Source organism: Hirundo rustica, chromosome 3, assembly GCF_015227805.2.
Source record: "Hirundo rustica isolate bHirRus1 chromosome 3, bHirRus1.pri.v3, whole genome shotgun sequence".
Classification (NCBI taxonomy): Eukaryota; Metazoa; Chordata; class Aves; order Passeriformes; family Hirundinidae; genus Hirundo; species Hirundo rustica.
The window spans coordinates 87362689-87390144 of NC_053452.1; the positions used below are offsets into that span (position 1 = coordinate 87362689).

General features: G+C 36.1%; 1 protein-coding gene across 8 annotated transcripts in view; it reads right to left on the reverse strand.

Annotated features, from left to right (window-relative positions):
* Nucleotides 1–202: 202 nt before the first annotated feature.
* ADGRB3 (adhesion G protein-coupled receptor B3) overlaps nt 203–27456 on the reverse strand; it is a 465849-nt gene continuing 438595 nt past the window's right edge. For 4 of the 8 annotated variants that reach the window (XM_040057981.2, XM_058419650.1, XM_040057977.2 and 1 more), the window contains 7 exons: nt 25492–25587; nt 24092–24131; nt 20861–21504; nt 20589–20702; nt 11168–11203; nt 2941–3045; nt 203–1022 (listed from right to left, as the gene is read on the reverse strand). In XM_040057981.2, coding sequence (XP_039913915.1) covers nt 834–1022; nt 2941–3045; nt 11168–11203; nt 20589–20702; nt 20861–21504; nt 24092–24131; nt 25492–25587 — 1224 coding nt within the window. In that variant the 3' untranslated portion in view covers nt 203–833. The remainder of the gene's footprint in view (nt 1023–2940; nt 3046–11167; nt 11204–20588; nt 20703–20860; nt 21505–24091; nt 24132–25491; nt 25588–27456) is intronic. The other 4 variants (XM_040057982.2, XM_040057984.2, XM_058419649.1 and 1 more) reach the window with 3 other exon arrangements.

Sequence of the window (27456 nt, forward strand, 5' to 3'; positions counted from 1 at the left end):
TGGTACATCGTTGGAAAAAAACCCCTAAGAAATTGCAGAATAGCTACAAGCCTATTAATATGATTTAGAAACTTTTTGCAGAAGCTACACACAACATGCAAAACTGCAAATACATATTCAATATTTGTGTTTTATAGAAAATTTTATAAATATTCAAATTTAAGAGAAACAATGTGGAATAAAATGCACTAGGAAACTGATATGTAGACAAAGGTTTATTTACACCATACAACATTTTAAATATTTTATACACAGCTGCAGCAAAGAAAGCTATTCTGAGCTTTCCAGAGAAAACTGCAATAATAAAGATGTGAAATATATTATTCATATAAAAGTGAGATTATTACTTTATTGCATTTAAAGCAATGAAGAATGTAGCTCAACAGACATTCATTTAATGACAAAAACTTTGCTTTTATATTATAAAGTAAAAAGTGTAGTAATGGCCAAACAGACTGTTATAAACTTTAAAAACTGCATAAATATATACATTGTGCTTCATGGTGAAGTTTTTTGAAAACTAAACCAAATGAAGCTGTTACAACATGAATCGTTGCTTGAGGTTTATCTATAAAGATTACCTTACAAATCCATTCCACGGGTACTTACAACACACGATGGTAAGAATTGTACACCTGGTTCTCCACTAGCCGCACTAGTGGGAATATACTGTACGAAAAAAACCACTGACATTTGGCACAGGAAGAGCCTGACATAAAGGAGTTGCAATGTTCAGACAAGAGTGTCAGGATCGTCAGGATTCCCAAAGTCTTTTTATTGTCAGTGCAATGAATTATTTTTACTTTGTTTCTGTTTTGTTCAGTTCGTTTTTGTTAAACTTCTGTTTGAAAGTCACCTTCTTGCACGTCTAAAGGCAAGTTCAGACACTTCTCCCATTCTGCTGGTCTGAGTTCTAAAGCATCTTTTGCCTCTGTGTCTAATACATTTATCGTTGTATAGTGTTGGTAGTCACCTGTGGTTTTGAAACTGTCCCATGGAGCCTTGCTCGGTCCTGAGTTCTCCTGAAGACCAAAGAGAGAAGAATTAAAATCAAGGATGAAATAATGCAGTTTCCATTTATAAGGCTGATTGCTGACGTGCTCTCATGAGACACAGAAGCTGGAGAGGGGAAATGGCTTTGCAGGGAGCCAGGCTGGCGGGTGCTCGGCACTGCTGCGACTTTCCCTCTGTGAACAATCAACATTTTGGCAGGCTCCTCACCTGAGCTGCCACCTAAGCCCTTTCTTTCACAAGAACCAATGAGTGAGGAATGGGCCGAGAGATCCAGTACCAATAGACATCTTTCTAAGAGTGGGAGAAAAGTGGGAGAAGAGTGTAGAAAAGAGGGAGAAGAGAAAGGAAGGTAACTGAGAAGAGTCTGTTGTTTGAAATGTGGAGTGGTTAGAAACAGAGAGACTGCCAGCTGGATTTTAAATTGTGGCAGGTGCATGGCAGAATGACAGAAACCCTGAAAATGCTGAGAAAGCCACCTTGCCTTACAGGCTGATGAGCTCACGTATTTTAGGATTAACAGACTGAAAGATGGTTATTTTCTACTGACTGATTTTTTATTTTTTTAATGCTAGGTTTATAAGGTAAAAGACAGTGGACTAATTTAATTAGAGATTTCTGCTGTAACATGATGGGTGGGATTTATAAAATGCAATATTTTTGCACCATCTAAGATGCCTTTGGATTTTCTGTTTGATCTCCAACTATCTTTCACGAGAGGTGCAGATTTCCTTTGACTCCTGTATCATTGCTGCCTTTACTGTGCCGTAAACCAAGACCTCTGTCTAAAATAGCCTGAGATGCCTATATTTAGGTACCTGGATCACTCTATGACTGTCTCACAAACAGACCATTCCTCTAGGCAGCTTTTATTAGCAGACCTCTCAAAAGCACAGCACCAATGTGAAACAGAGTAAACACAACTCTTCCACTGAGATTCCCTTTGAGATTTTGAATTAATTCAAGCTTTATATGAATAGCAAATCTCAAGTAGGGAGACAAATGTAAACTTTACATGTCAGCTGATCTCAAAAGGGGGAGTGAATGATACAAAATAACACATAGCACAGATAAAAGTTCATCAAAGAATCAGGGCTAAATTTTTGCTGGATTAAGATGATGTAAATGATGTAAATCCGTCTGCTTAATACCTCCTCTTCATGTCTGAGAGCAGCTCTTCTGAAAAAATTATAGAATAAAATGATTCTAGCTCAGTTCCATTTAATATACAATTTTCACATTATAAAATTATATAAAAATTATTACTAATCAAAATATTACTGATAAAAATATGTTAGACTAAATTAGCTGTTTTAATTAGGCAGAATCAACTATTTCCTTGCTCTCATTATCAGATGTAGTCAGGGTGTTATGCATGTGTGTATGAGTATGTGTGTATAAATTTGAATTATGATGATAGCAGCCTCAACTCAGGATGATTTAATCTTTTCTTTTCCCATGGTAAATATTTATAAACCTATTATGGTAAAGACATGGCACTACAGAGATCTCTTGTGCTTTCTGGACAATTGCAATGTATAGGTAAATCTATCTGGACTTGTTTGTAGTATCTAATTTATTATCTCCTTGCAGAACTAGAGGAAAAGCCTTATTGGTCAAGTGATATCAGTGAGCTGCTTTCTCTGTATAAAGGCCCTTAGACACAGTAGGCACATACAGCCTTGAAATGTATTCCCCACAGCTGAGTTACTTGTCATCTATAATGATGTTAGTGAGTTAGTTATGGTCCAATTGTAGAATGTAATGAGTCTCATCATAGGTTGGGTTACTGAAAATAGCTTTGGTTCTCATTTCTGAGGTACCTAAAGGTGAAGTCTTCTTGGGAAATGTACTGAAGTCAAAAGGTTCTTGTTTCATTGTTGTTGTTTAGGGTTCACCATATTTTAAGTATAACAGAAAGACACTTACCATACTGCCTGATTTTGGTACATCCCGAAATCTGTCCAGAGTCTGAAATTTCTGATTTAACTCTTGAAACAATTCCATATGCCTCTTTCTTGTATGCATGACCTTCTGCAAAATGGAATATACTTGCTTATATTTATAATTGAATCTGTTTTGGGTTTTTTTTAAGAGAAGCATTTTTTCCAACATAATAAATTGAATTTGGCAGGGCCGCCTTTTCCCTATGGATTTAAACAATGGAAATGAATTGCCCTGGCAATTCTCTCTACTGCATTTAATGTTCCTCCTGCATACAAGAGACTGCTTTTAACCCTACGCTTATTGAGTTGCTGAAATCAGGTGCCACTGTTTTTATGCTAGCTTGGAAGGACCCTGAAAGTAATGTCAATTTCTCAGAAGAATATTTCTCTTGCATATTAAGAATATTTTCTAGAACTTCTGTTTTCAGCATGGATACTTACATTTTAATTTATATAGGAAAGCAACAGCACTTTTTAATGGTCCCTTTTGGAATAATTTTCGTGAGAATGCTAAACTCAGAAATTTTGGCACAAAATGGACAATCCCCAAATGTTATGTCTTTTAAATTATACATCTTCTTGTCATTCAAATAATCATAAAGTGCAGTTGAAATTGCATTCATATTAAGAAAAGCAGGCACTTTTTCTCAATTTTACTTTCCTATTTCATGGACAAAGAAATTGGAAACTACCCTCCCTCTAGCCCATGCTGAGTGCACTTTTGTGCAGAAGCTAATTATATGGCACTCCTGTGGAAGAGAGGGAGACCCCAAAGAGCCCCCACAATTTTCACATCTCAGTGCACAGGCATCAGCCATGTATCTGCTTGGGCAGCTGCTTGGAGAGTAAAACCTGTTTTCAAGCCTAGATTGTAAACTATGCCCATCAGAGCTGTTTTGAAAGGATTTCATTCTCAGTTATAGATTCAGAGCAGCCTCTGGAGCCAAGCTGAAGACTGATTACTGTTTGACCACTCTCGTGGTTCTGTGGTCTGGATGATCTGGGGATGGGAGAGTCTGAGGATGCTTCTCCTCAGTCCAGCAGTGGATGGGCTTGGCTTTGCTTTTCTTAAGCTTTGTAACTGCTTTAACTTGAACTGCAGCCAGGGCAGCAGCCAGGAATGCTGACAGCCGAGGCACAGGACACATGCCTTTGTGCAAGTCCTGATTTTGTGTCAAGCCTGATTTTCCCTGGAGTTATGAGCGAAACCCAGCAAACTTACGTATGTGGTGCCCGAGTGTGACCCTTTCTATCAAGTAACACCCCTGCCAAGCCTAGGGTAGTACCTTTTAAAATGGAGTGGCAATAGCTGATTCTCAATATTCCTTCATCAATGCCAACTTCATTTTTCATTTGCATTATGTCTTTAGAGCTCTCATGAAACGTGGCTGCTCTTTTGGCCAGGCATTTCTACTGCTATGCTGTATTAGCCTTAATACAACCACACGATAACTTGAGCATTTGTTCACTTCTGAGAAAAGGAATTTGGCAATATGGCTCACAAAAGAGACATGAGACCTCAGCAATTAAAGACCTATTAACTTGAGTTTTGGGATGAATAAGGGAAAATCTTTTACAGTATTTAGTAATAAACTCCTTGCAAAAGGTAATTTAACTAGACATAGCTATCTAAATTTATGAGGAGAGATTCACTTAAGTGACTTCCTAGAGATTCCTTCAAGATTTTGCTGCTATGGTAGACAGAAGTGTGTAGTAGTTTTCATATACATAAAATTAAAATAAAAAAGGTTCTACCTCAAAGATTATTATTGGTTGAAATAAGGTGACATGGTTATTGGAATAAAACAGTTTCGGTGGGTCACAACACTAGCTCTAAAAAGCAGGAAATAACAAAAGGCTGTGAAACAAGTATCTCCATTTGGAAGCTTTTTAGTAGAAAGCTGGGAGTATAGAGAATGGTACTTTCTGATACCTTTTCCTTAATTGTCTACCCAAGATGTCATTAAATAGCAAATATGAATAATGCAAATGTCTTACTCAGTTCATTGCATTATTCCTGAGGAGAAGCAGGTGGGAGGAGAAATAAAATACTTGCACCTGGAAGTCTGCCAGAAAAAAAAAAATCTTTACATTTTATTCTTAATAGCAGCATGACTGGTATGAACATGTACCCATGGATCTTTTGGTTACTTTGTGTTTTCCTGGCTTCTATTCCATAATTCCTACCCACTAACGCCCACTCCCTCCCTATTGCTTAGAAAGAACAATCTGAACTGAAGGTGCAGTAACTTAAATTTCCAACTTTAACTCTCAATTTAAATTTCTTTTAAATTTCTGGTTAGAAAGCACCATCTTATCTCCTTTCTAGGAAATATGCTCTGTTGGGTAACTCTTTCATGAGAAAACAACCTACGAAATATTTGTAGCATGTTATTCTGTTTTCTCTATTAATCTTGACCACTAATACTAGGATGACTGTGGTAGCATCAGGATCTGAAAAGGATGGAAACTGAACTTGTGCTGCCCTTTTTTCTTTAGGTGCAGCTGTGCAGTTGCCCATTGATGCTGCATCCCTGCCAGAAGCACCAGACTCAGCCAGCAGGCTGCAGACACATGCCTTCTTGTGGTGTCTCTTGAAGGCTCCATTAACTCTTGTGGCCCACACCCTAAAGGGGCTCAAGCCGAGTCAACACCCCTTCCACATTTCTGCCTGCACTCTTAAGTCATATGGAGTGTGTGTTTTGGAGAGACTACACCTTACTCTGATGATCAGCTGCTCACAGGAAAGGATTCAGAGTGTGGATGGCTGTCAGCATGATAGGGAAAACTTCAAACCCAGCTTCTTTTATTATTTATGACAGGGCTTTAGCTGAACTCTAACTCAAGACAAATATACTCATGGATATTTCATGATACCCCACCTGCATTACTGTATTCAGCTTTGGGGTTCCGAACACAAGGCCCATGCCCTGTTGGAGTGAGTGTGGTGGAGGATGACAAAGATGATCAGAGGGCTGGAGGACCTCCCCTATGAATTCAGACTGGGAGAATTGGTGCTGGTCAGCCTGGAGATGAGAAGGCTTCGGGGAGATCTTACAGCAGCCTTGCAGTACCTAAGGGGGGGCCTACAATAAAGCTGGAGAAGGACTTTTTACAAGAACATATAAGGACAAGTGGTGATGGCTTTAAGCTGAAAGAAGATAGGTTTAGATTAGACATAGAAAAAAGACTTTTATGGTGAAGGCGATGAAACACTGGAACAGGTTGCCAGAGAAGCTGTGGATGCCCCATTCCTGAAAATGTTAAAGGCCAGGTTGGATGAGGCTCAGCCTGGTCTAGTGGAAAGTGTTCCTGCCAGGGGCTGGGGCTTGGTTCTAGATGACCTTTACCGCCCCTTTCAACCTCGACTATTCAATGATTCAATGATTTGTGGTCAATATCATAAATAAAAATATCATCATCATCATCATCACTACTACCAGATAATTTAATTTGCTCTGGAGATTTTCTACATTGTCACAGTTAAAAATGTTCTCTCTCAAATCTTGTACAAAGCAGCTAAGTTAAAATAACAGATGGGGAAATGCCTTCCCAGCCCTCTAATGGAAACATGCTGTTTTTTCAAGATGCTATAGGTATGATCACTTGCCAAACTAGGGAAGAGGAAATAATTTTTCCCTGCAGGCAATTTTTTTTTTACCTTTGCCTTCAAGAGATGTCTCCAGGTTAGTAAGAGAATGATTTTAAACTTTTTTGAGTCATAATAATATTATAGTAAATAGCTATGGCAGATGAAATTCTGAAAGAATGCAGCTTCAGTAATCAGTGATCAATTTAGCATTATTGTTGGCGAAAATCTACTGATCTGTGGAATGGAAAGATGACACTCTAGTATTCATACTTGTCCTGTGTATCTTTGCTCTCCCTCAGAGCTAGAGATGACTTGAATCCTGGGGATGAGAGTAATAAAGCATTTTCTGAATTATTTGGCATAAGTGTTATTAACAGAATGGATCCAATGAATGGCTGATAGAAATGAGAGAGTGGGGTGACTGACTGGAGAAATTCAAAAGTCAGACCGTCTCCTAGAATTTAAAAGTAATTGTGATCTTGAATCCTAAAACACATGCCCATAGTACTGTTTAGCTCTCCTGTATGTTTTTGTAATTGCCAGTGTACACCTATTATAAAGTGCTCCTGGGAATTTCTACAGCATCTGTATTTCTGTTCAACATAATTAGAATGAATTTTATTTGATCTGACAGCTAACTGTTAGTGCTGAAACTTAATGAAAAAGCTACCTGTCCAGCTCTAGAGAAAAAATGACAGGAGTTGGAGGGCACTTAGCTGGGGTTAGCACAGCCGGTGGCAGCAAGGATCCAAAATGTCCAGAACAATAATTTTGCTAATGTTTTGGACACCAGACTGCATGAATGAGTCCAAACTTATCTTTATTATTAGCAAGAAAAGAGCTGTAAAGTTGTTCTATGTTGACTGTTCATTTAGCAAACTTCAAAGTTCAACTAGATTTGTCAGTGTTTTACAAAATCTAACTGTGGACAGTATATCATGTAGCAGAAATACTTCCTGCTGACAGACTAAGCCCTGTTTATTACACTTTTTTTTTTTTTTTCTGCATGAAGGGATAATTTAAGAATGTAATGGTAAGCTATTTAAAAAAGGAAAACAAGATACAGGTGCCCAGTTTTGAGGCCCTTCTCTCTAACTAGCTTGAGATTTATGGTAAGCACTTGCCAGTTTTGATGTCATCCTTTTCTCTCTCCCTTTCTTTTGACTGAGACACATTTTCTGTAACAGAACCCACGTAGACACAGGACTTTCATTATTTATAATTCATTGCAAAGGCCCTTAAAACTACACCTGTATTTCCACATGTATTGAGGATAACAGAGACTGAGAGTATTTTGTGGTGTTATGTAGTCTTAGTCTAGGCTGTGTTCACATTGCATAGCAGCTGGCATTGTGTATCTCCTGTGGCTCTTGGAGAAAAATGGCCTTTTGCATGTTTTCTTTAATGTATTTTTTTTGTTTTTCTTTCAAATTCTTTGGGTGAATGTTTAACTGAAAGCCACTAGAATAGTATTTTTTTTTTTTTTTTTTAAGTATGAAACCATGGGTATATATTAATAAGTCAAACATGTCCAAGGCTATTCTCTGGCAACATCTAAGATGGAATGTTATCCATGACTACTAAATTCTATTAAATTATCTTAGTTTCCCAGATAAAAAGTCTAAAACTAAATTGTCTATTGTGAATGGAACCCAGATTGAACTGAGTCCCTTAATGACATTCAGTAACTTCTTGGAGAGACAAGGGTGGTCCAGACTAAAACAGTGAAGACCTTTCTAAAAATTACTCCTTTTAAAAGCACCCAGAAATATTTCCTCAAATGTCTAATTTATTAAGGTATACATAGCCTGAGTATTTGTCTTGATTGTATATGGAGACACATGTGTGAAAGGTTGAGGGTATAGACTGCAGATAGAGTGTTAAAAGGAAAAGGACAGACACCCTTGTCCCACCCTTGTCCACGCTGCACACTTAACATTTGTTATCTTCAGAACCACATCCATATCATTCTATGATTTGGCATCCTTGGATATATCCTTGGAAGGGCAATGTCTCAGAGAGTGCCAGCTGGCACTGGTCACAGACAAAGCAGAGAAAGTGTTAAATATTTAAGTATTACGTTCAATCCCTTTGGCTCGATCTTATCTCCAGACTCTACTCCATTATGCAGTCAAGCTGCTTTGGGGTATCCAAAGAGCAGCATTTTGGTCACACCACACTACTGTAACATTTTTGGGCTTTTTTTATTTTATTTTACCTTAGACAACCATGCTATGAGTACGGATACAGGAAAGCCCACAGCCTTAATCAGAAGAATCATAAAGCTGGGGGGTGAGATGGAGTTAGTCTGCATCAATACTTGTAAAACACAGTAGCAACTGGCACAGTTTTGCTGATGTGCTCAGTTCCTCAGCACCCACTCCCAGTGGCCCCATCCTTTCCTTTTTACAAAAAATATATTTTCCTGCATTTTAATAGTAATTCTAAAAATGCTAGGCTATGGAACAGCAATATTGCAAACAAGTTAAGAAAAAGATGTAACTAAACAACAACACAAAGCTGGGAGAAGTGGCTGATACCCCAGAGGGCTGTGAGCCCTTCCGAAGGACCAGGACAGATTGGAGAGATGAGCAGAGAACTGTCTGAAATTCAGCAGAGGAAAGTGCAGGGTCCTGCACATGGGGAAGAATAATCATCCCCTGCACCAGGAGAGGCTGGGTGCTGACCTGCTGGAGAGCAGCTCTTCAGAGAAGGCCCTGGTGGTGTCCTAGTGGACAACAAGCTCTCCATGAGCCAGCAGTGCCCTTGTAGCCAAGAAAGTCAGTGTTATCCTGGGGTGCATTAGGAAGAGCATTGCCAGTAGGCTGGGGGAGATGATCCTGCCCCTCTGCTCGGCCCTGGTGAGGGCACATCTGGAGTGCTGTGGCCAGTCCTGGACTACTCAGTACAAGAGAGAGCTCCTGGAGCAGGTCCAGTGGAGGGCAACAAAGATGACTAAGGGACTGGAGCATCTATTTTTTGAGGAAAGATTGAAGGAATTGGTCCTGTTCAGCCTTGAAAACAGACAACTGAGAGTGGACATTATCACTGTCTATCAGTATGTAAAAGGTGGAGTTGAGGAGGTTTCCATGCTCTTCTTGGTGGTGCCAAGGTCAAGAGGTAAAGGGCAGAAACTGATGCTCAGGAAGTTCACCTGAATATGAGGAAGAATTTCTTTGCTGTGCAGGTGACTTTGCACTGGCACAGACTGCCCAGAGCGGTTGTGGAGGCTCCCTCATTGGAGCTATTCAAGAGCCATCTGGACATAGTCCTGTGCCATGTGCTCTAGGATGGCCCTGCTTGAGCAGGGAAGTTGGATCACATGACACAATGTAGCCTCTTCCAACATGACCCATTTTGAGTCTGTGAAACCATGTGAGTCAAGAGAAAATATATAACGGGAATTCTATTTCTTGAGAGCAGAATGTGTACCACATTGTTGGGGTTCATTTGGTGTTGGATTATGTTCCTGAGTGACAGGAGGAATGTTTTAGTATCTCTTGCCATAGAGAATGCTCTCATTGTGATATTTCTACTTTTCAATGACAAAACCAGTAAAGTTTAGAATTCATTAAATCACTACAGTTATAAAACTTCTGATTGAATTTAATGTTCAAGTTGCTTGCTGATCAGAATTCTGTTATTGTTTCATGTTTTTCTTCTTCCTCTCTCTGCATTTATCCTAAAGCATATTTAGGGTACTTGCAAAGAGGGGAATTTTTGATGTTATGGTTGATACGTGCTGATCACAGGCTTTCAAATTTTAGCCCAAGATCTCTAGGTTCCATACAAATATAATTGTTCAGCTTCTTAAGAGGCACACATAATGAATTGTATCAAACTAATTCTATGCATGAATAGACAACATATGTGAAAACTTAAATTATGAACAGTGCCTTGAAAACTAACTGCTGTATTCCTGGTAGAAATCAGAGGGAAAAAAACACTTCAAACAAATCTCTAAGAGTCTTAATAATATTGACTGAGATAGAACAAATGGTCATTAATGAACATAACTAACCCTTCTCACTCAACAGGATCTAAGTTGGAAATTATGCATATCCAACATAAAGGACCTTACATGAACTTAATTTTTATGTAGCATGTGATCCATATGCTTTGGCACCTGCAGCACTACATCATTTAAAATTTGACATATTCATAATCACTACTTGAATGTGAAAGTCGTATTTCAGTAAAGTAGTATTGAAGAAAGATAAAAGAAATTATTGAAAATCTATTGAGCAAAGCAAACTTCTGCTGTGATTTAGCTTGTCCTATAAAAGTGTCATCCTTTTTCAATAAGTAGATAGCCAGAAAAAAAGAATAAAATTGGAAAAAAAAAAATGAACCCAGATGAAAATGAAGAGGCAAAGAATTTAAAAACTAAAATTATGATGGTTAATATTGCAATATGACAGTTTGATCTCAGAATATTTTGCAAACAAGTTGCACCAAAGTAGTTTTAATGAACTGTTCATCATGTTCTGTACAGTACCAATTGAACAACCCTATCACATCTACTATGCCAGAAGGCTAAAATCTGCTAAAATGAACACTTCACATTTACTTTTAGGAAAATACTTTTAATATTCAGGAATAATTCAGTAAAACTTACTTCAAAGTCAAGGTCCGAATAACGTGATTTTCTTCTCTATTAAGCAGTAAAAAAAAAGAAAAAAGAGGTTTTATTAACACGGGGACTATTCAAATCATAGTAATGAGTCTAAATAACATTTTTGTTTTCCTATCAGGTATATATTAGGTATTTTGTAAGAAGATATAGATTTTATCTTGGTAATTTAAGATTAATGTGTGACTTTGCATAGTTTATTAGACCAGTTTCATCATATTTTCTCTGAAATAAACCAGACTGCATTTCACTGGGATGCATAATGTGCATGTTATTTGCATGCAATTGAACCTCTTGGTGTATAAAATATTTCTATACTTTCTGTGGTATTTGAAAATTATCATCATTATATATTTTTTACACAGGTAAATACATATCTATGATTTAGACTTTTTATAGGTTTACCAAAATTGATTCTTTCCTACATCAGGCTTACATTGGTACAACTCCATTGATTTTAATGGAATAAATGACAACAAAATCAAACCGAAGCCATAGCTTCAGCTTGTTTGTTTGCAATGACAATCTGAATGAAGAAAGCAATGACTTTGTTTTAAACTTATGACAAATCTGATTCAAAGCATCTGATATAAAGCAAGAATGATTTACTAGTGAAGTAATCACTTGTATAAACACAACAGAATATGATTGCTTAGACATGTCACAAATAATTTAGCACAGAATTTTTTTAGATTCAAAAAGAAACCATTTATAAAGTCAAATTATATCAAAAAGAAGCAGAAATATTATAAAGAAGTGATAAAAGTATCTTTTTTCTTTTAAAGTAGGAAATTAAATGGCTTGCAATAGATTAAAAAGATGTAGAAAGAAGAAGCTAGGTTGTGAGAGCTGAAAAGAATGCAAAAAAACCTCGAGAATGAAGAAACGACGCATTCAGCTTCAGGAAGGAGAGTTAGAGAAGAAAAAAGTACTCCCAAATCCCAAAAGGCTTGCTGCTGAAGTTTAACCCTGATTTTTAATGATACGGTATGATGACCTTTAGTAATGGTGAAGGAACCTTTTCTCACTGCACTTAATTTTTTCAGTGAAGAAGAATCAAACTCACTAAGTCAAGAAGAAGAATGTTCTTGATTTTGATGTTATTTGGTTTGATAAACCTGCAGGTTTTAGTAAGCTGCTTTGTTTTCCTGAAATCGAAAGGAATGATTTTACACTTCTTCCAGCTGTAAAAAGCGGAAGATGTTTGGTCTCTGAGCCCTTGATTTTATCACTTTGTGACATGTTGTCTGGTTTTGTAGTAAAATTTTAATGCTCCAATCCACAATAATATAAGGAATATTACTGCAACACTGTTGACACTGCTGCCTGAAGGGCTCTGAGTCTCTATAAAAGAACAGTCTAAGTTAAAATAACCAACAAAACAAGCTTTGGAGAAGCTATCTTTAATCATCAAGGCCTGATTTAAAGAAAATCCATGCATTTGTGATGAGGAATGTTCTACTTTTAAGGCGCAGTTAGACCACATCTACCACTGAAAAGGCTCAGTGGCTACAAAATAAGAAACATGTACAACAGATAGTTGAAGCAAAGTTTACAGGAGTAACTTTGAAAAATGTTTGAAAAAGCTAATTTTTAAGTTAGAGTTCAGTAATAAACCTGATACCATTGAACCCTAAGTAAAAATATAGCAAATTCAGGGAAAAAATGTGCAGTTTGCTAGATACAGTGATTTGTAAAATTGAAACATTATATATTGCTTAAGTGTGCTTGACTGCAGTGAAAATACTCCTGGCATAGCTGGATTATTAAGTTTTGCTCCCAGACCACTCTATCACTGTTTACAAGGTGAAAATACATATCTAACAGACTGCAAAATATTCAGTTGTGCTACTGTCAGAGGGAGGCAAGTATTGCAATTTTGCTGTTAGTTCACACCAGTTATGACCAAACAGATCATATATCACAGGCTTTTCTCAGTGAGGATTTTTCTAGGGCTCAACAAGAACCTATCACAAAAACATTACACTTATACAGTAAGGAACATCTGTTCTGTGCTTGGGCTTCACTTTTTTTATGTGGCTGCATACAATGAAATACATCACAAGTTCTGCCTGAGTATATTCTCCTAAAACGTAAAATGTGTGTAATTGCCACAGGAGCAGCAAAGTTCTACAAGTTTTGCAAACCAAAGGATGCTGGTTATGAATGTGATCCTGAACCATGGAAACTTATTTGCAAATTGTCACTGACACCACTAGGTACATGATCAGGTCCTCCTGGCTGCTACATCATTGTCCTGAAATGACAGCAGTGTTATTTTTTTGAGAGAGGGAACATATTTAGAAGCATGAAGTCATTGGGAAACTTACAAGGATGACGGAGTTTCCCTTCAGTCTCAACCGGAAGTTGAAATTTTACTCAATTGTTCTAGTTTCTGTATGATATATAAGAACCGTTAAAATAATTACATTAATTGTGACTGCATATATTCTTTTCTTCTTATATGAAGTTTGTTATGTCTCTTTTGGCTGAGGAAAATGGAGTTTTCCACACATACCTAAATGCTTTCAGAAATCAACCATATAGCTCATTCTAAAACTGACAAAAGGCAACTGAGTGGAGTAAGGGGGGAGATTTCCTTGTGTCAAATGAGCAGCTGAACTGGTCACACCAACATGTTTCTTTTAAAAAGCTGTTCCCTTTATGCACCTGAAAAACAGATTTATTTTAGCAACATAAAAATTACACTGGAAGGTGGTGGGTTTTTTCCGAGGATCAGTTCAAGATTCATTTGAGTATTAATGTTAAAAGAATACAAAAAACCTGTCAAGGATATTATCTATGGTTTGCATGATTTAGTATTTTGTATTTGACCAGATTCTGCTAGGAATGATGCAGAGTAGGGCAAGTTTAAAAGGATATTTCTACTACTATACCTTCTGTAAGTTTTCAGTAGTTTAAGAATTTCCTTGGGAGGAGCTTATTCTGAAATCTAAAATGTGCTGGAGTAGTGAATTCCAAAATTTAAATATGTAAACATGACAAAGGAAATTATGTTGCTTATCCCTTTGACATTTCATTTGATGTTTCTCTTTTTGATAAGAGATATGAATAATAGTTTCCTATTTGCCCCTTACTCATCTGTTGTCCAAGCTGAAGAGCCCCAAATGCTGGAGAACTGGAAAGGCCAATAATAAAGGGACTGTATAAAAACCTGAAGATCCATGCAATTATCAGCAGCTGGGAGTTAGCTGGTATAATTCTGAAAAAAATGAGGGATACGGGTAGATTTCAACCCATGTACAATTGCAAATGCTACATAAATAGAGATCAGTTTAAGCAGGCAAGGGTGTGATAGACCTCTTTGTCAACTCCAGTGACAGTTCTGCATTGCTGTTCTACACTGGAAGAAGCAAAATCATGCCTGTAAACTGGGAAAATTTCAGAGGAGAGTAGCAGCAAAAAGTACTTTTAGGAGGAAAGGATAAAAGAGTGATGCAGATTTGTGTAACTTTGTCTCTGGAAGAAGCAAACACAGAAGCTTTTACAAAAACCTTAGAAGGATATAAATACTGATAAACAAAACTGGTATGGGGAAAAACCTGGAAAAATCAGAATTGGTATTGAGAAAAATGTAAGTTTATGTAAGTGTGTAATAATTGCTGAGGGAAACAGTGGAAGCCCTTCACTCTAGTCTTGAAAGTGAAGTTTGACTATGTTTTAGAGAAATATATTGCAGAAAGTGTTCTTGCATTGATATAAAAGGTGACCTGACAAGAATTTTTCCATCTCTGATTTCTATGGCTTTTTAATCTCAATTGATAAAACCCATTTTATGTAGAAAAAAACCCAAACAAACAAACAAGAAACCCCCTACTCTTCACGCCAGAGCCAAAATTAAACTCTGTGAATAGAGATTTTGGGTAGTAATTGATTTAAAATCCATTTTACTTTGTGCTAATAAGGTATAGCTTCTCTATGTAATTCCAGAACAACTGTAAACTCTGCCGAAGGAACAAAAATAGAATTTCGAAGAATAATGTCTATACACCAGCACACACCAGTCCACTGGCACCAGGAAAGAGCTGCTCCTACTAAAAGACTAATAAAATCCCTCTCCATGTCTGTAAAATGACAAATGCCTGTTTTTCTCCTTATTCTATTCTGCATTACACCACTATCTGATTAATTACATCAGATACTCCTAAAGATATATTGCATTGTGCAAAGCATAATTGAAACCAGAGATACCATATTATAGTGAGGGCTATACCCATGCTTCCATTAATATAAAGTCTTATTATCAGCAGTTTATAATTCACTCTGAGATGAGATTTGACATACAAGATCTTAGCCTGAGGAGGATTTTTTCCCAGAATAAAAGTAAAGACAAATCTTTCTTGGTCCTCAGATATATAAAGGTGGAATATGGATAGACATTTTTGATTTAAAATTTCTTTTGTGTGTATATAACTGAAAAGCACTCTAATTTTTGAAAAGAAGATTGTTGGCTACTAGTTCATAACGTGAGCTAGACATAAAGCCAGTAAAATTTTGATGAAAAATTGAATTTAATGTGGAAATTTTAAGTCTTTAAAACATGCTAAGAAATTTAGTACATCAACACACAGCACAAACACAGCTTCAAAGATCTCACTTCAAAAGTATTCTGATAAATTTTTGTAGCCTGCTGTTCCCTGTTTTTATAGGCCAGCCTGCATATTTATTTACTCAATCAACTAAGACCACTTGCTTTGTGTTTCTGAATGCTTTGAGGGAAAATGTAGCACTTGCTAAATAGACAATGATAATATGAAGTTTGCAATATATGCTGAACTTCATAAGACTGACTAAAATTTCAGTTTTTCATATCTTCAGTTACTAGAAGAAACTCTGCCTGATTCTACTCCTTCTTCTATAAGATAACCTGAAAATAAGCTGCAATAATATCTGAAGTCAGAGGACTCTGAGGCCTACTCACTCAAGTGAAAGACAGGGTTGTTATAGGGCTAGACTTCATTTTACTGAGAGTCACAAAATTGGCAAGAGCTGTCTCCACAGCTTATTGAAGAATGAAATGAGGAATGGGGGGGATAGAAATCTGAGATACAAAATGCCTGAAAATAAATGCGATGTGGAAACATGATAAAGAAGAAATTCCTGTGATGCTCGTCTCTCTATTTTTGTTCGTTTTTTTTACTTCTCATCTCATAAATCAGAATGACTTCACACCATTTTGCTTTTGTTCTGCCTGATGCTCTGGTACTTCATTAATGAGATTGACTAGTTTAGTTTGTATTTTTTCTCTCCTTCACTGGTTTGGAGATTTTATTATTATTATCATTATTATTTTAGACCTTAGCAGTTTCCTCACTGCTATTTTTATCTCATTCTTCCTAATACCTTCATCTTGTTTTCTCTCAATTTCTGCCATATGTCCCACCTTTTTTCTAATAATCTTTTTTTCCTCCTCTTTACCTATCTTTACTTTTTCTTTGCACTTCACTATCTTTAACATGTCTGTCTATTTTCTCAGCTGTAACAGTATTTTCTTCCTTAAGTACCCTGTCAGTGATTCGGCCAAGGACCTACAGAGTTGACTGTCTTTGAGTGTATTAAGAACTCTCATAAATGAATACAGATGGATTATTTTGGTCACACAATCAACCTACTACACATAAAGATCTCACAGCAGAAACTGAGACAGAAAAATAAAGAAGATATGAAGCTGGAAAGAGAATTCCAGTTCTTTACATGACAAATAATTTGTGAAGTCCTTTCCTTCCTGTTCTTATAAAGCAGGTGACATTTCCCCCCCCGTTTAATAAATGCTTCAGTTGCCTGTCTTTGCATGTCAATTTTATAATTTTTTATAGTGTTTGTCTTCTTTCAGCTCTTTTCCATTTCTGCTCACACTACACTAACCATAGTTCCCTTCAAAAAACCATTGTCCTTCTTCCACAAAGGTAACAATGCAAGTCTCTTCACCGATATCTACTTCCATTTTTTTTGCCCAATAAAAAGAGCTGAATTACTTATCCTGGAGATATGCTTCCCAGACCAGCTTCTTCCCCTATATTCAAATCTTCTAACTTTCCTCTGCATCTGTCTGGGAATGCAATACTTCACTTCAAAGTAATTTCATTTAATGAGCACAACATCCAGTGTACATTTTCAAAACAAAAACCATTCCAAAAGACTGTATTGAGTGTTTTCTTCATTAAAATCAAAACAGTTTGAACTGAAGAAGCATACTCCAAGCCACTTTGATGCCAAGGTAGCAAAGCCAGTTTGAATCCGTGCATGTAATATATGTGCAGGAGATTGACCAGATGTTTGATTAGTGCTCCTCAGAAACTCCGCGATGTGCAAATATGCCTGCCTGTGCCTATAATCACATAAGTACTGTCAGGCGCATACCAAATAAAATAAAAATCACCGGTTTGCACATTGTAATGATTGCACATCCTTAAATTTATATTTATCTAGGCAATATTTGTATGTAAATATTATGGCATTTTCAAACTATTTTTGAAAATAAAATTATTAAATACGTAATAAAGCATTTAATTGTTCACATCCCAGCATTTCCTTCAGAAAAAAAAAAATATAGATATAAAAGTTTTAGAAGAAAGTTTGTGGACACACAGTAGGATTCATCTGACTAAATTTAGGACATCAACATTTTTGATGTTTTTGTTTGAATTACTCATTCTGGCTCCCTCTATGGAATCTGAAAAGAGACACCAGCACTGAGGCATGTCATTTACTTAATCCTGGAGCAGATGTCTAAAAGTGGCCTAAAAATGGCTATTTGTCTCAATTGACTCTATAGAGGAGCCAAATGTGAAGAGCTCTTTTTCCATTTCAGAAGGGGAATGTCTACGTTTAGATATATATAATGGTAGGGATGGTGGATCTTACAAGTTAGAAGTCAGGATGTAAATTTTTTGTACTGATACTCTAGCTGTGTTCCAATTACAAGCTAATAGGAGGGGGAAGCTTTCTACTGCTCAGAATCTTCTCCTTGAGACCTGGTCTACTCATGCTTTATCAGGTAGGCAGGGTGATCTTGAATGTCCTGCTGCAGGTTTTGCTGCTACATAAAGTTGAACAAACCCTGTCTTTTGAAAAGTCTTCCCTTGCCCTCCCTTTTTTACTTTGTTCAAGGCAGCCACAAAAATTAATCCAAGCTGGTCAGTTCTAGCCAATAAAATTTTGGGCTTTACCTCAACACTTGCTTCTTACACGCTGCATATGCAAACACACAATCACGTTCTTTATCTGTCTGGATCTGCTTTTCAGGATCTGCTTGAGACTCGGATTTTCTTCTATACACAATTTTCTTTCATGTTCCTATCTTCAATTCTGTGCAGCACATCCTTCAGTTCAGTGAAACACATCTTCATCAAGTAACATTGGGAATCGCAAAGGCAGATGCAAAAAGCTGATACAGTTTCTTTCATTTCTGACGTGCCCTAATATCTGTGGGTTTTTCCTAATACATGGGATTATGCTGGGTTTTATGAGGTTTACAAACATAATTGGTTTTCTGGACCAAAATACAGCCTGCTAAAACTAGTACGTTTTCCCAAGTTAGAAGAGACTACATATTTACTATCTTACTATATTTTACTGCATTTTCTGCTACATACTTAGTAGTCTCTTCTGGGCATAAAAATGATATACAGAAGGGTGACTGAGATTCTGTGTCTACATCCCATCTTAGAGGTAAAGTTAAAATATGATACAAACACAGAAAAATAACTTTAAAGGAGCAATACATTATACTGATTGGTTTTCAGGCCTATATGCCAAAGTGGTCTCAGGAACATAATTTTGTCTATGATGAAGTAACTATTGTCATGATTTTTACAATTTAACTAAGATTTTTTTTTTTTTTCCTTAGGTTTCTTAGGTGAACTTTGTCACTAATGGAGGGAAAGAGGCATTACCAGAAATTAATTTAGAGTGGATGGTATGGTGGCATATATGTCCATCTTCTCAGAGAATTATGAATCTTCCTCACATATCCATATATCTAATATTAACTGGACTGGATTTAAGCCTCTATATCTGAAGAAAATAATCTGAAAGATGGCATTGTAGATAGGTAGGAGAGCGTACTGCTGGAAGGTGACCTTAGCTATTCTGCTTCTGGGGTTGCATTAAATTTGAGAACTCCTGTGCACCACCTGACATCTATTAACTAATATTCCTGAGCTGACGGCAGCTCAGGAATATTAGTTAATAGATCTCAGGTTAATAGATCATTCCAATGATGCAGACTTGCTTTGAAAGAGCCTGTCTATCTGAGCACTGAAAGGGCAAGCACTTAAACTGCCTTTTAGAAATAATTTTAAAAATTAGTTCAAGAGTATACATATTCACTTTAACAACAACCAAAACATGGATAATTTTTGATTCCTTGCAGATCCCCGCAGTTCATTTTCTATTAATTTTTAAGTTCAATGAAGTCTTGTAAAAACTTATGGTAGTACACACACAGTATAAACAGCAAGGAAAATATTTTGCTTACAAAGCCTGTAAAGATATCTCTTGAAAAGAAGCTAAATTCTGATCTTCTGCTCAAACTCTTCATAAAACTTAATCTACATAAAACATCAACTCCATTTTAAAAGAAATATCCATAAGTATCCACCATTTATGAAGTATCAGCTACAGTTGCACCTAAAAAATTAAAAATCAGGCCGAGCCTCTGTTTCCCTACACAGACGGGTCCAAACTTTGTAGAGTAATAGCTAATGGCTTCACATTTGCATATACAGTAGATTTTTTTTTTTTTTTCCATTAAGAACTTATTTCAGAGAATGAGTGAGTACCACGTTTTTCTCATTTGTCTTTCTCTGTCCCACAAAATGCTATGTTTCACAACATTTGACATGCTGGTGAAATGTATTCCCAGTCCTTAAGGAGTTCCAAGTATGAAATTAACTCCAGCTCACTCCTGGCTTTCATAGGTAAAAGCTTAAAAAGAATGGCAGTATTTGATGCTTAGGTCTTAACAATTTATTTTGATAGTTTTCACTTTGAAAATGCTTACATCCCACAGACAGATTGTAGTAATAACTGAAAGCCATTTAAAGACTTTTCAGTACACTTTTGCAATCTGACTGAAATCTGTGATACTCCACACAAAGCCCACCTGTACCTATTGCACACATCAGTTGTACCAATGCCTGCATGCACTTGCAAACAAAACTAAATCAGTAAATGGTGAACTATTGGATGAAAGGATCCAAGATTTACACCAATGAGAGCAGAATCAGACCTATCATATCTGAGACAGATATGATTGTCAGCAATAACATGGCAAATATTTTCAACTGCATGTGCTTGCAGGTAGGGCCAATGATTAGCACTTGTATCTTGCAGGAATAGTTTTTCTTCTCATAGCAACACAGAATTTTCCAGTGGACTTTACCTGGTAGGTCACGAAATCCTCGGCAGTCGTGTGGAATGTTAAATCTCCAGAACTATATTGTTTCATACAGACTGGCTCTGAAACTTTAGTCTTGTTTTCTAGGTATAAACACTTCTGATAATAAGAGAAATATGAACAGCAGTGTGTGATCCCAAACAATAATTTATACTGAATTAAAACATTAGCTTCACCCCTTAGACACAAGACACAATTTATTGTCTTATCATAAAATTAGAACAACAGAGCATGCAATCTGTTTATGCACCACTGACCTCTAAAGAGCTCATTGATATTGTGGATCCAGTTTCGCTTCTTGATAATCCTGCATTGTCATCCAGCTCTGAGGCAATGAAATTCTTCACTGCTGTGCGGGGCTCAAATGGCAAACTCTGCATATGTTCTTGGGTGGGAAGATGCTGGTCTAAATTGATATTAAATTGGTCCATTACAGAGGGATTCATATTGAATTCGGGATTAACTTTGTAGTGCAACAGCCTTTCATGAGGCAAGGTATCCATGCCTATATTCATTTTGCTTTCATCTTTCATTGATGGCTGGGTATTTACTGAGCCCCGGGGCATGACTATATAGTCACTTTCCATCATCCGTTCTTGAGGATGGACTATGTCCATATCTGCACCTCTCAAATTGTCGTCAGTGCATAAGTACACAGTCCTCCGCAGCTCACTGTTGTCTTTTTTCAAGCACTGATTGGCCAGTTCACTCATACTCATAGGCATGTGGAGACCTGTTGGTTGCTGGATAATGACTTTGGAGATGATGTTTCCAGGTAAGGTTGAATAGCTCATTCCTTCAGGGTTTGGTCCCTTTTCCTCCTCTTCATCATTTAGTGAAATTCTAGAAAGAGTTCCTGTTATAGTGGCTGCTCTGCAAGGTCCAATGTCTTTATGAAGAACTGTGGGTCAGAAAACAAGATTCTTACAACATGAAACCATATCAACCCAACACTGCTTTTTCTTGTGGCTTTATCTAGCAGTGCTTCCTTTACCAGTGCATCTTTTAAAACTTTTCTTTCCACTTATTAACTTTCATTTTATAAATATTGTTTTTGGAACAGCTTTTCTGTAGTTTTGCATTTTTTGTTCTCCTAATCTACTGCATATAATCAATACTGATCTCTGACTAGCTTAAGTTATTTATATGAATTAAAAACATTTCATTTATTCCTATGGACTTACATAGATTTTAGGTGACTTACAGCTTAAGCACAAGCCTGCCATGTGGAACTCATTAAGGGTTTTCCAAAAAAATACACTATGACATCTATACTGCCATTATTAACTCCACATAACCTCCTGGAAAATGTCAAACAGATTGGAAGGCAGAATCATTTTGTCGATCCATTGTAATGACCTACCATAAGATTATAACTATGAGCATGTGTTCCTAAACTCCTAAATGTTCCTTGTCACTGACTTTTAAAAACTCTTCTCTGATAAATTCTGTTTTAAATAAAAGTGAAAAAAAGAATTGCCACATTGGGAAGAAATTTCATTGGTATCAGAAAGAATATTTTACTGCATCTGAAAGGGTTATAAAGAATATAAACTTGTTTTATAGAAGAGTCATAACCCACTTTTTTTCTAGGCTTAGACCTTCCTGGTCAAACTTGTAGCAGCATCCAGCAATTTTTGTTGGGGTGAGGTTTACATGTAAAAGTTACTAATCGTGTCATAAAATTCAAAATTTCCAGAAGCATTGAAGAATAACTTCAAAAGCATAACATTTATTCAACCACAATTATTCATCTAAAAAAAAAAAAAAAAAGTCTATAATCCAACATCTGTAATGAAAGAAAAAGGGTAGAAAGAAAAAAATTAAAGTAACCAATTACTGGGCTTATTGCAGCTGGATGCAGGGATTTTCTGGTCCTGGTTGAAAATATTAAAATTCAAATATTAATATGAATTGAAATAATTAATTGAAATATTAAAATATGAAAATATTTAATTCACACCAGTGCTATTTTATACAACAAAACCCAGCTCATGGGCTGAGATAGAAAGACAACTTGAAGTATCTAGGTATTACATTTACATCTCTTCTGGTTGCCCAAGGTCTCTGACGACCCAGATCCCCCAGTACCCGCCTGTCAGTGTGCTGTCTTTTTCCACAGCAAGCAGCTCATAAGACATCTGACTCCCCTTCCTCACATTGAACTAACTCTCATTTTTTTCCATTATGAAAAGAATAATTTGCTTCTAAACAGCTGTGCACAAATACCTGAATTCAGCAGCTGCTTCACTGTTTCCAGTGACACTTGTTCAGACATTTCAAACTATCCTCTGATCTATCCTTAAATTTCTCATTACCAGAAAGTGAGTTCAAATGCTTATCTAGTAAAGCCTGTTCATAACTGCATTCAGAATCAATCTCCTTCAGGAAGCCTCTGACAAGGCCCTCTGTAATACAGAGTTATGTTATCACAGGTAAGAAGTGAGAAGCACATGGATCAATGCTGGATTTTTGTCTGCATTGGCTGGCGACACACAGGCACTATCACGATTCCTCAAAAATACATGTGCATATTAAAATTGATCTGTAGGGAAGAACTACGTCTATATAGCAAGAAACTCAATTGGCAGTTTTTTAAACGTGGGTGACTGGAAATTCAAACTTCACTTTAATGAGATCAGCTTTCTTGGCTCCGCATACAGCCAGTGAAGAGAGAGTGTCCTTCAGGTGGCTGATGCCGAACAGCGAAATCAGGCTTCTGCTCTGACTCACCCTGTGGAGACGACCCAGTCTCTCTTTCTCTTCCCCTTTATTGAAAACTGAGGGTGTTTAGGCAAGATAGTTTCCCTAGGAAAAACTGTGCTTTGGAAATATCCCCTAGATTTAAAAAATTCTGCATAGTTTAAATAGTCATTTATTTTACACTGCACTATTTAAACAAGTTTGGAAAATAAATAGCTCAAAATGTGTTGCCTTTAATATATGGAAACAAACATAGCCAACTGATTAAAGATCATGCTACTGGAATATATTTTAAAAACCTGCAACTTTTCTCATTAAAGTGGAATAAAACTTAATTTCCTTAAACTATTGTTTTCACTTAAGAGTCCTACAAAACATACTTCTATTAAAAAAATGCAAATTGATGCATCCTTCATATACACAGCTGTCAAGATACACTATTTTTTATTTTTTTGTTAAAGTAAAATGACGTTTTCACATCTGCTTGTGTACCAGGGAAGGAAAGCTTAATGTGTTAAGAATTATTTTCTTTCCACAGCTTTTTGCTTTCTAATAGGCAGTCACACCTTTGACTCCTTTACAAATGCTGAATTGTAGTTAATGGCCTTAGTAACAATTAAATAAGTGTATTCATACAGTGACAATTTTTTTCACATTTTCTTTTGCTTTAATTAATAAAAAATTCCTAAAAAGAACTAAGCCTCAATGTTTTTCTGGTTTTCACTTCACAAGGAACTCGTACAAGACTACTTTTTGTTGGCTAAATACTTTCTCAACGTTCTTACCTGACCGACAAGCAATGTCCACATCCTTCTCAAAATCAGTCTGTAACAAGAAACAGTGAAACCAAACAGCCATTATTAATTCAACAATAAACCACAATACCTTTTTGTCAACTAGCACTTCCAAAATGTCCTACTTACAGGGTCACAGTCTCTTAAAAGTGGTTTCTTGTTGCTGAGAAGGTGAAGTTATTGTTTTACAACAGCAGAACTTTACAAAGTTTTCCTAAAGTATAACTGGGTGGTTTTCAAAGTATGCTGCCTGACCAGAAAAAATAAGATAAAATAGGTGGAAGTAGAGTATATAATTTTAATAAAATGATACAGTGTATAGTTTTTAATGTATATGGAAGACTACTTCTACATCTCATCAAAGGATCTTCTTTAAGGAATCTTTTCATGGTAATGTTATGAAAAGAAATGTAAAAAATAGCCTGCAATACAAATTACTGTGAATAAGTGTAATTCAAATAGTCCATCCTGTTTGAAACTTCATTAATTTCTTATGAAGTGCTTGTTCTTTATGAATCATTCTGTCATTTCTTGCTACTAATGTAGCCATATAAAATTATTGTACTCCCTGAAAACAACTAGTATTTACTTTATTGTGCAAAAATTATTTGTGAGAACTAAGAAAGAATTATAACAGTTGGAAATCAAAGTACACTTTTCCTAGTTAAAAAAACCAAAAAAAACAACTATTTATTCTGTTAGAGAATTAATTTAATTTTTCTTTTAATTTTCACAAGACATTTATTTCATTCTAAATGTTCAGTAAAACTGATCTCTTTCTTGCTTGTGAAGTCCAAACGTTAAGTTCTTTTTTTGAGTAATCATTGTGAAGGGCATCTGCTTGCTGTACCTTGCATTTTTGCTGAGCCTTGCATGTTTTAGGGCCTGATTCTGACCATTACAATCAATGCCAAACTGCTGTTCAAAGTGAAGAGACTAATATGTTGTCTTAATATATTACCTAATAATATTAGCAAAATTCACGATCTCTAAATTTAGGACACTAAATAGATTCCCTCTGTAGAATGTCTAGCTGTTTCTCCTTGTCTTGTTTGAGAACATTTTTCAAGATCTTTTGAAGGGAAATACATCAGTACTCTTTACATCAACACAAGAAAAAGTCACAATATATTATTATTTTTTATTCTCTTATGTAAGTATCTTTTATCCTAAAGAAGAACTGGTGGAAGATACTAATTCACTGTGCTCCACTAAATGATCACACCAATAATTTAAAACTAGCAAAGATATTTAAGCTAGCAAATGATGAGCTAAATAGTCCTTTTTGTTTAGGTGTTAATATTTCAGCTATGCAAACTTGCCACATACAATACAGTAAGCTTTTGTTAGGAAAACTGAATTCATATTCAAAGAAGAAAATAAAAGCTAACCATGATTTGAGCATGTCCATTAGGAAAAGAACTTGAAGAATCTGCATTGATTGGATCCTGGCAATTTCTTAGCCGACATCTGAATGCATCTTGAACCTGTGAAAAAAATATACTGATTCTCTTGTAACATCATAGACTCTTGTTGAGATTAAATTAAATCATATGGAGTACAATGTATGACTTTTCTTTAGCCCACTTCATAAATCAGAGGCAGTAAACATAAATGACTTTTTTTCTGTCATTTCATACATTTGTTATACTTTGTGGCTGCTATAAATTTGTCAGTCTATCACATGGAGACCACAGAATTAGTTTTATGTATGGCCAGAATTAGCTACTAGACAGTAATTATATGGTATTTGCGCCAAATCTGTCTTGGTGATAGCATTTGGTTTTGTCTTACTCACTTGGTAGAGGTCTGATAACAAGATAAATAGATATACTGCTAACCATTGCAAGACAAAGTGTATCTTCTTCTTGATAAATGAATGATTCTTGAAAGACAGTTCTTTACAGTTATTGTAATCAGTTATTGAAATCTGTTCTTAACAATTATTGTAATGTCCTAACTGTACTTTAAAAAATAAGTCTATTTGAAAGATATTACCGATTCCAAAAATAATCTCTAACTCCACATACAGGGAAACTAATGCATCTCTTCTAGGAGTAAAACTCTTCAGATGAGAGAAATACCATCAGTGTGAGCACTCGAAGAAAAGTGGATTTTTTGCACACGGGCAGATTTCTTGAAAGTACAAAAGGAAGTTATCAGAAACTACTCTTTATTAATATGATCCATAAAGTAAATTTGAAGACTTGTCCCTAAAACACAATATATTTGAGAAATCATTTTTTATAGGAAATCCTATTTTTATATTCATTTTGGATAGAGTTTATGCCTAAAGAAATACTATTATTCAGCACTTCTGTTAGAAACATGCTTCAAGAGAGAGGCACACTCAAAAGGAAAATGCAGTTCCTGTTGGCTGATAGCAGAATGCAAACATATTTTACTGCTGTCTCTTAACAATAAGGCAACTTTTGTAATATAATGTTTTACAATGTGAATTTTAGTGCCAGAAATGCAAGTGTCTATATTAAATACAATTCCTTGTTGCAAGATGTGACTTGGAAAACAGGAACTTAGTTGGGTGATACAATTTTTTATTTGAATATAAAAGTACTATGAATGAAATGCCTCAAAAATTATATTCCATTTATTATCTGTAAAAAATACTTGATGTCTTATTCAGAATAATTAAAAGGGAGAAAATTGTCTTCTACTCATGAACACTTTGTGAACTGCAGAAGAGGATAATTCATTGATTGTTGCTGATGAGTTGTCCCCTTTAAATGTATCATATTCTAATGTGAGTTGTTTAGAAGCTATCATAAAAGCAAAAATGAAATGAAACAGATTCTAATTAGAAGACTTTTTTTTCTTTAATGAATAGGAGTTCTCTGCAGTCCTGATAAGTGACTGTTGCAGGTGGAGGGAGCCAAAAATCAGGCAGGAAGAAGAATGAAGCAAGGTGGGAAGGTTTGGATTGGTTTCAAAACACCGAGACCTACCACATGTTGTAATTTAAAGCGTGCTGTATTGAAACTCAGGTTCTGAGTTTAGGTCACTACACTTCCTTTGGTTTTCCATGTGTTTGATGTTAATTTAATTTGGCATCTCTCAGTTGCTGCAAATTTAATCCAAGCCTTCTCTCACTTTATCAATGCTGAAGTTAGGTCACACTTCAGAGTTTTATACTCTTGAATAAGCACTGGCACAGTGATTTGACAAAAAATATAATAAAAAATGCTTCCTTCAAAGCATCCCTAGCTGTGCTGAATCTCATCTCAAGGCATATGATGCTTGACCCCAAAGCATTGTTACTTCAGAACATACCATTTATCTCACTGTACTCTGTGCAGTGGGCTTCCTAATTTTTGGGACTCTGTTCATGGAGGTTTCCC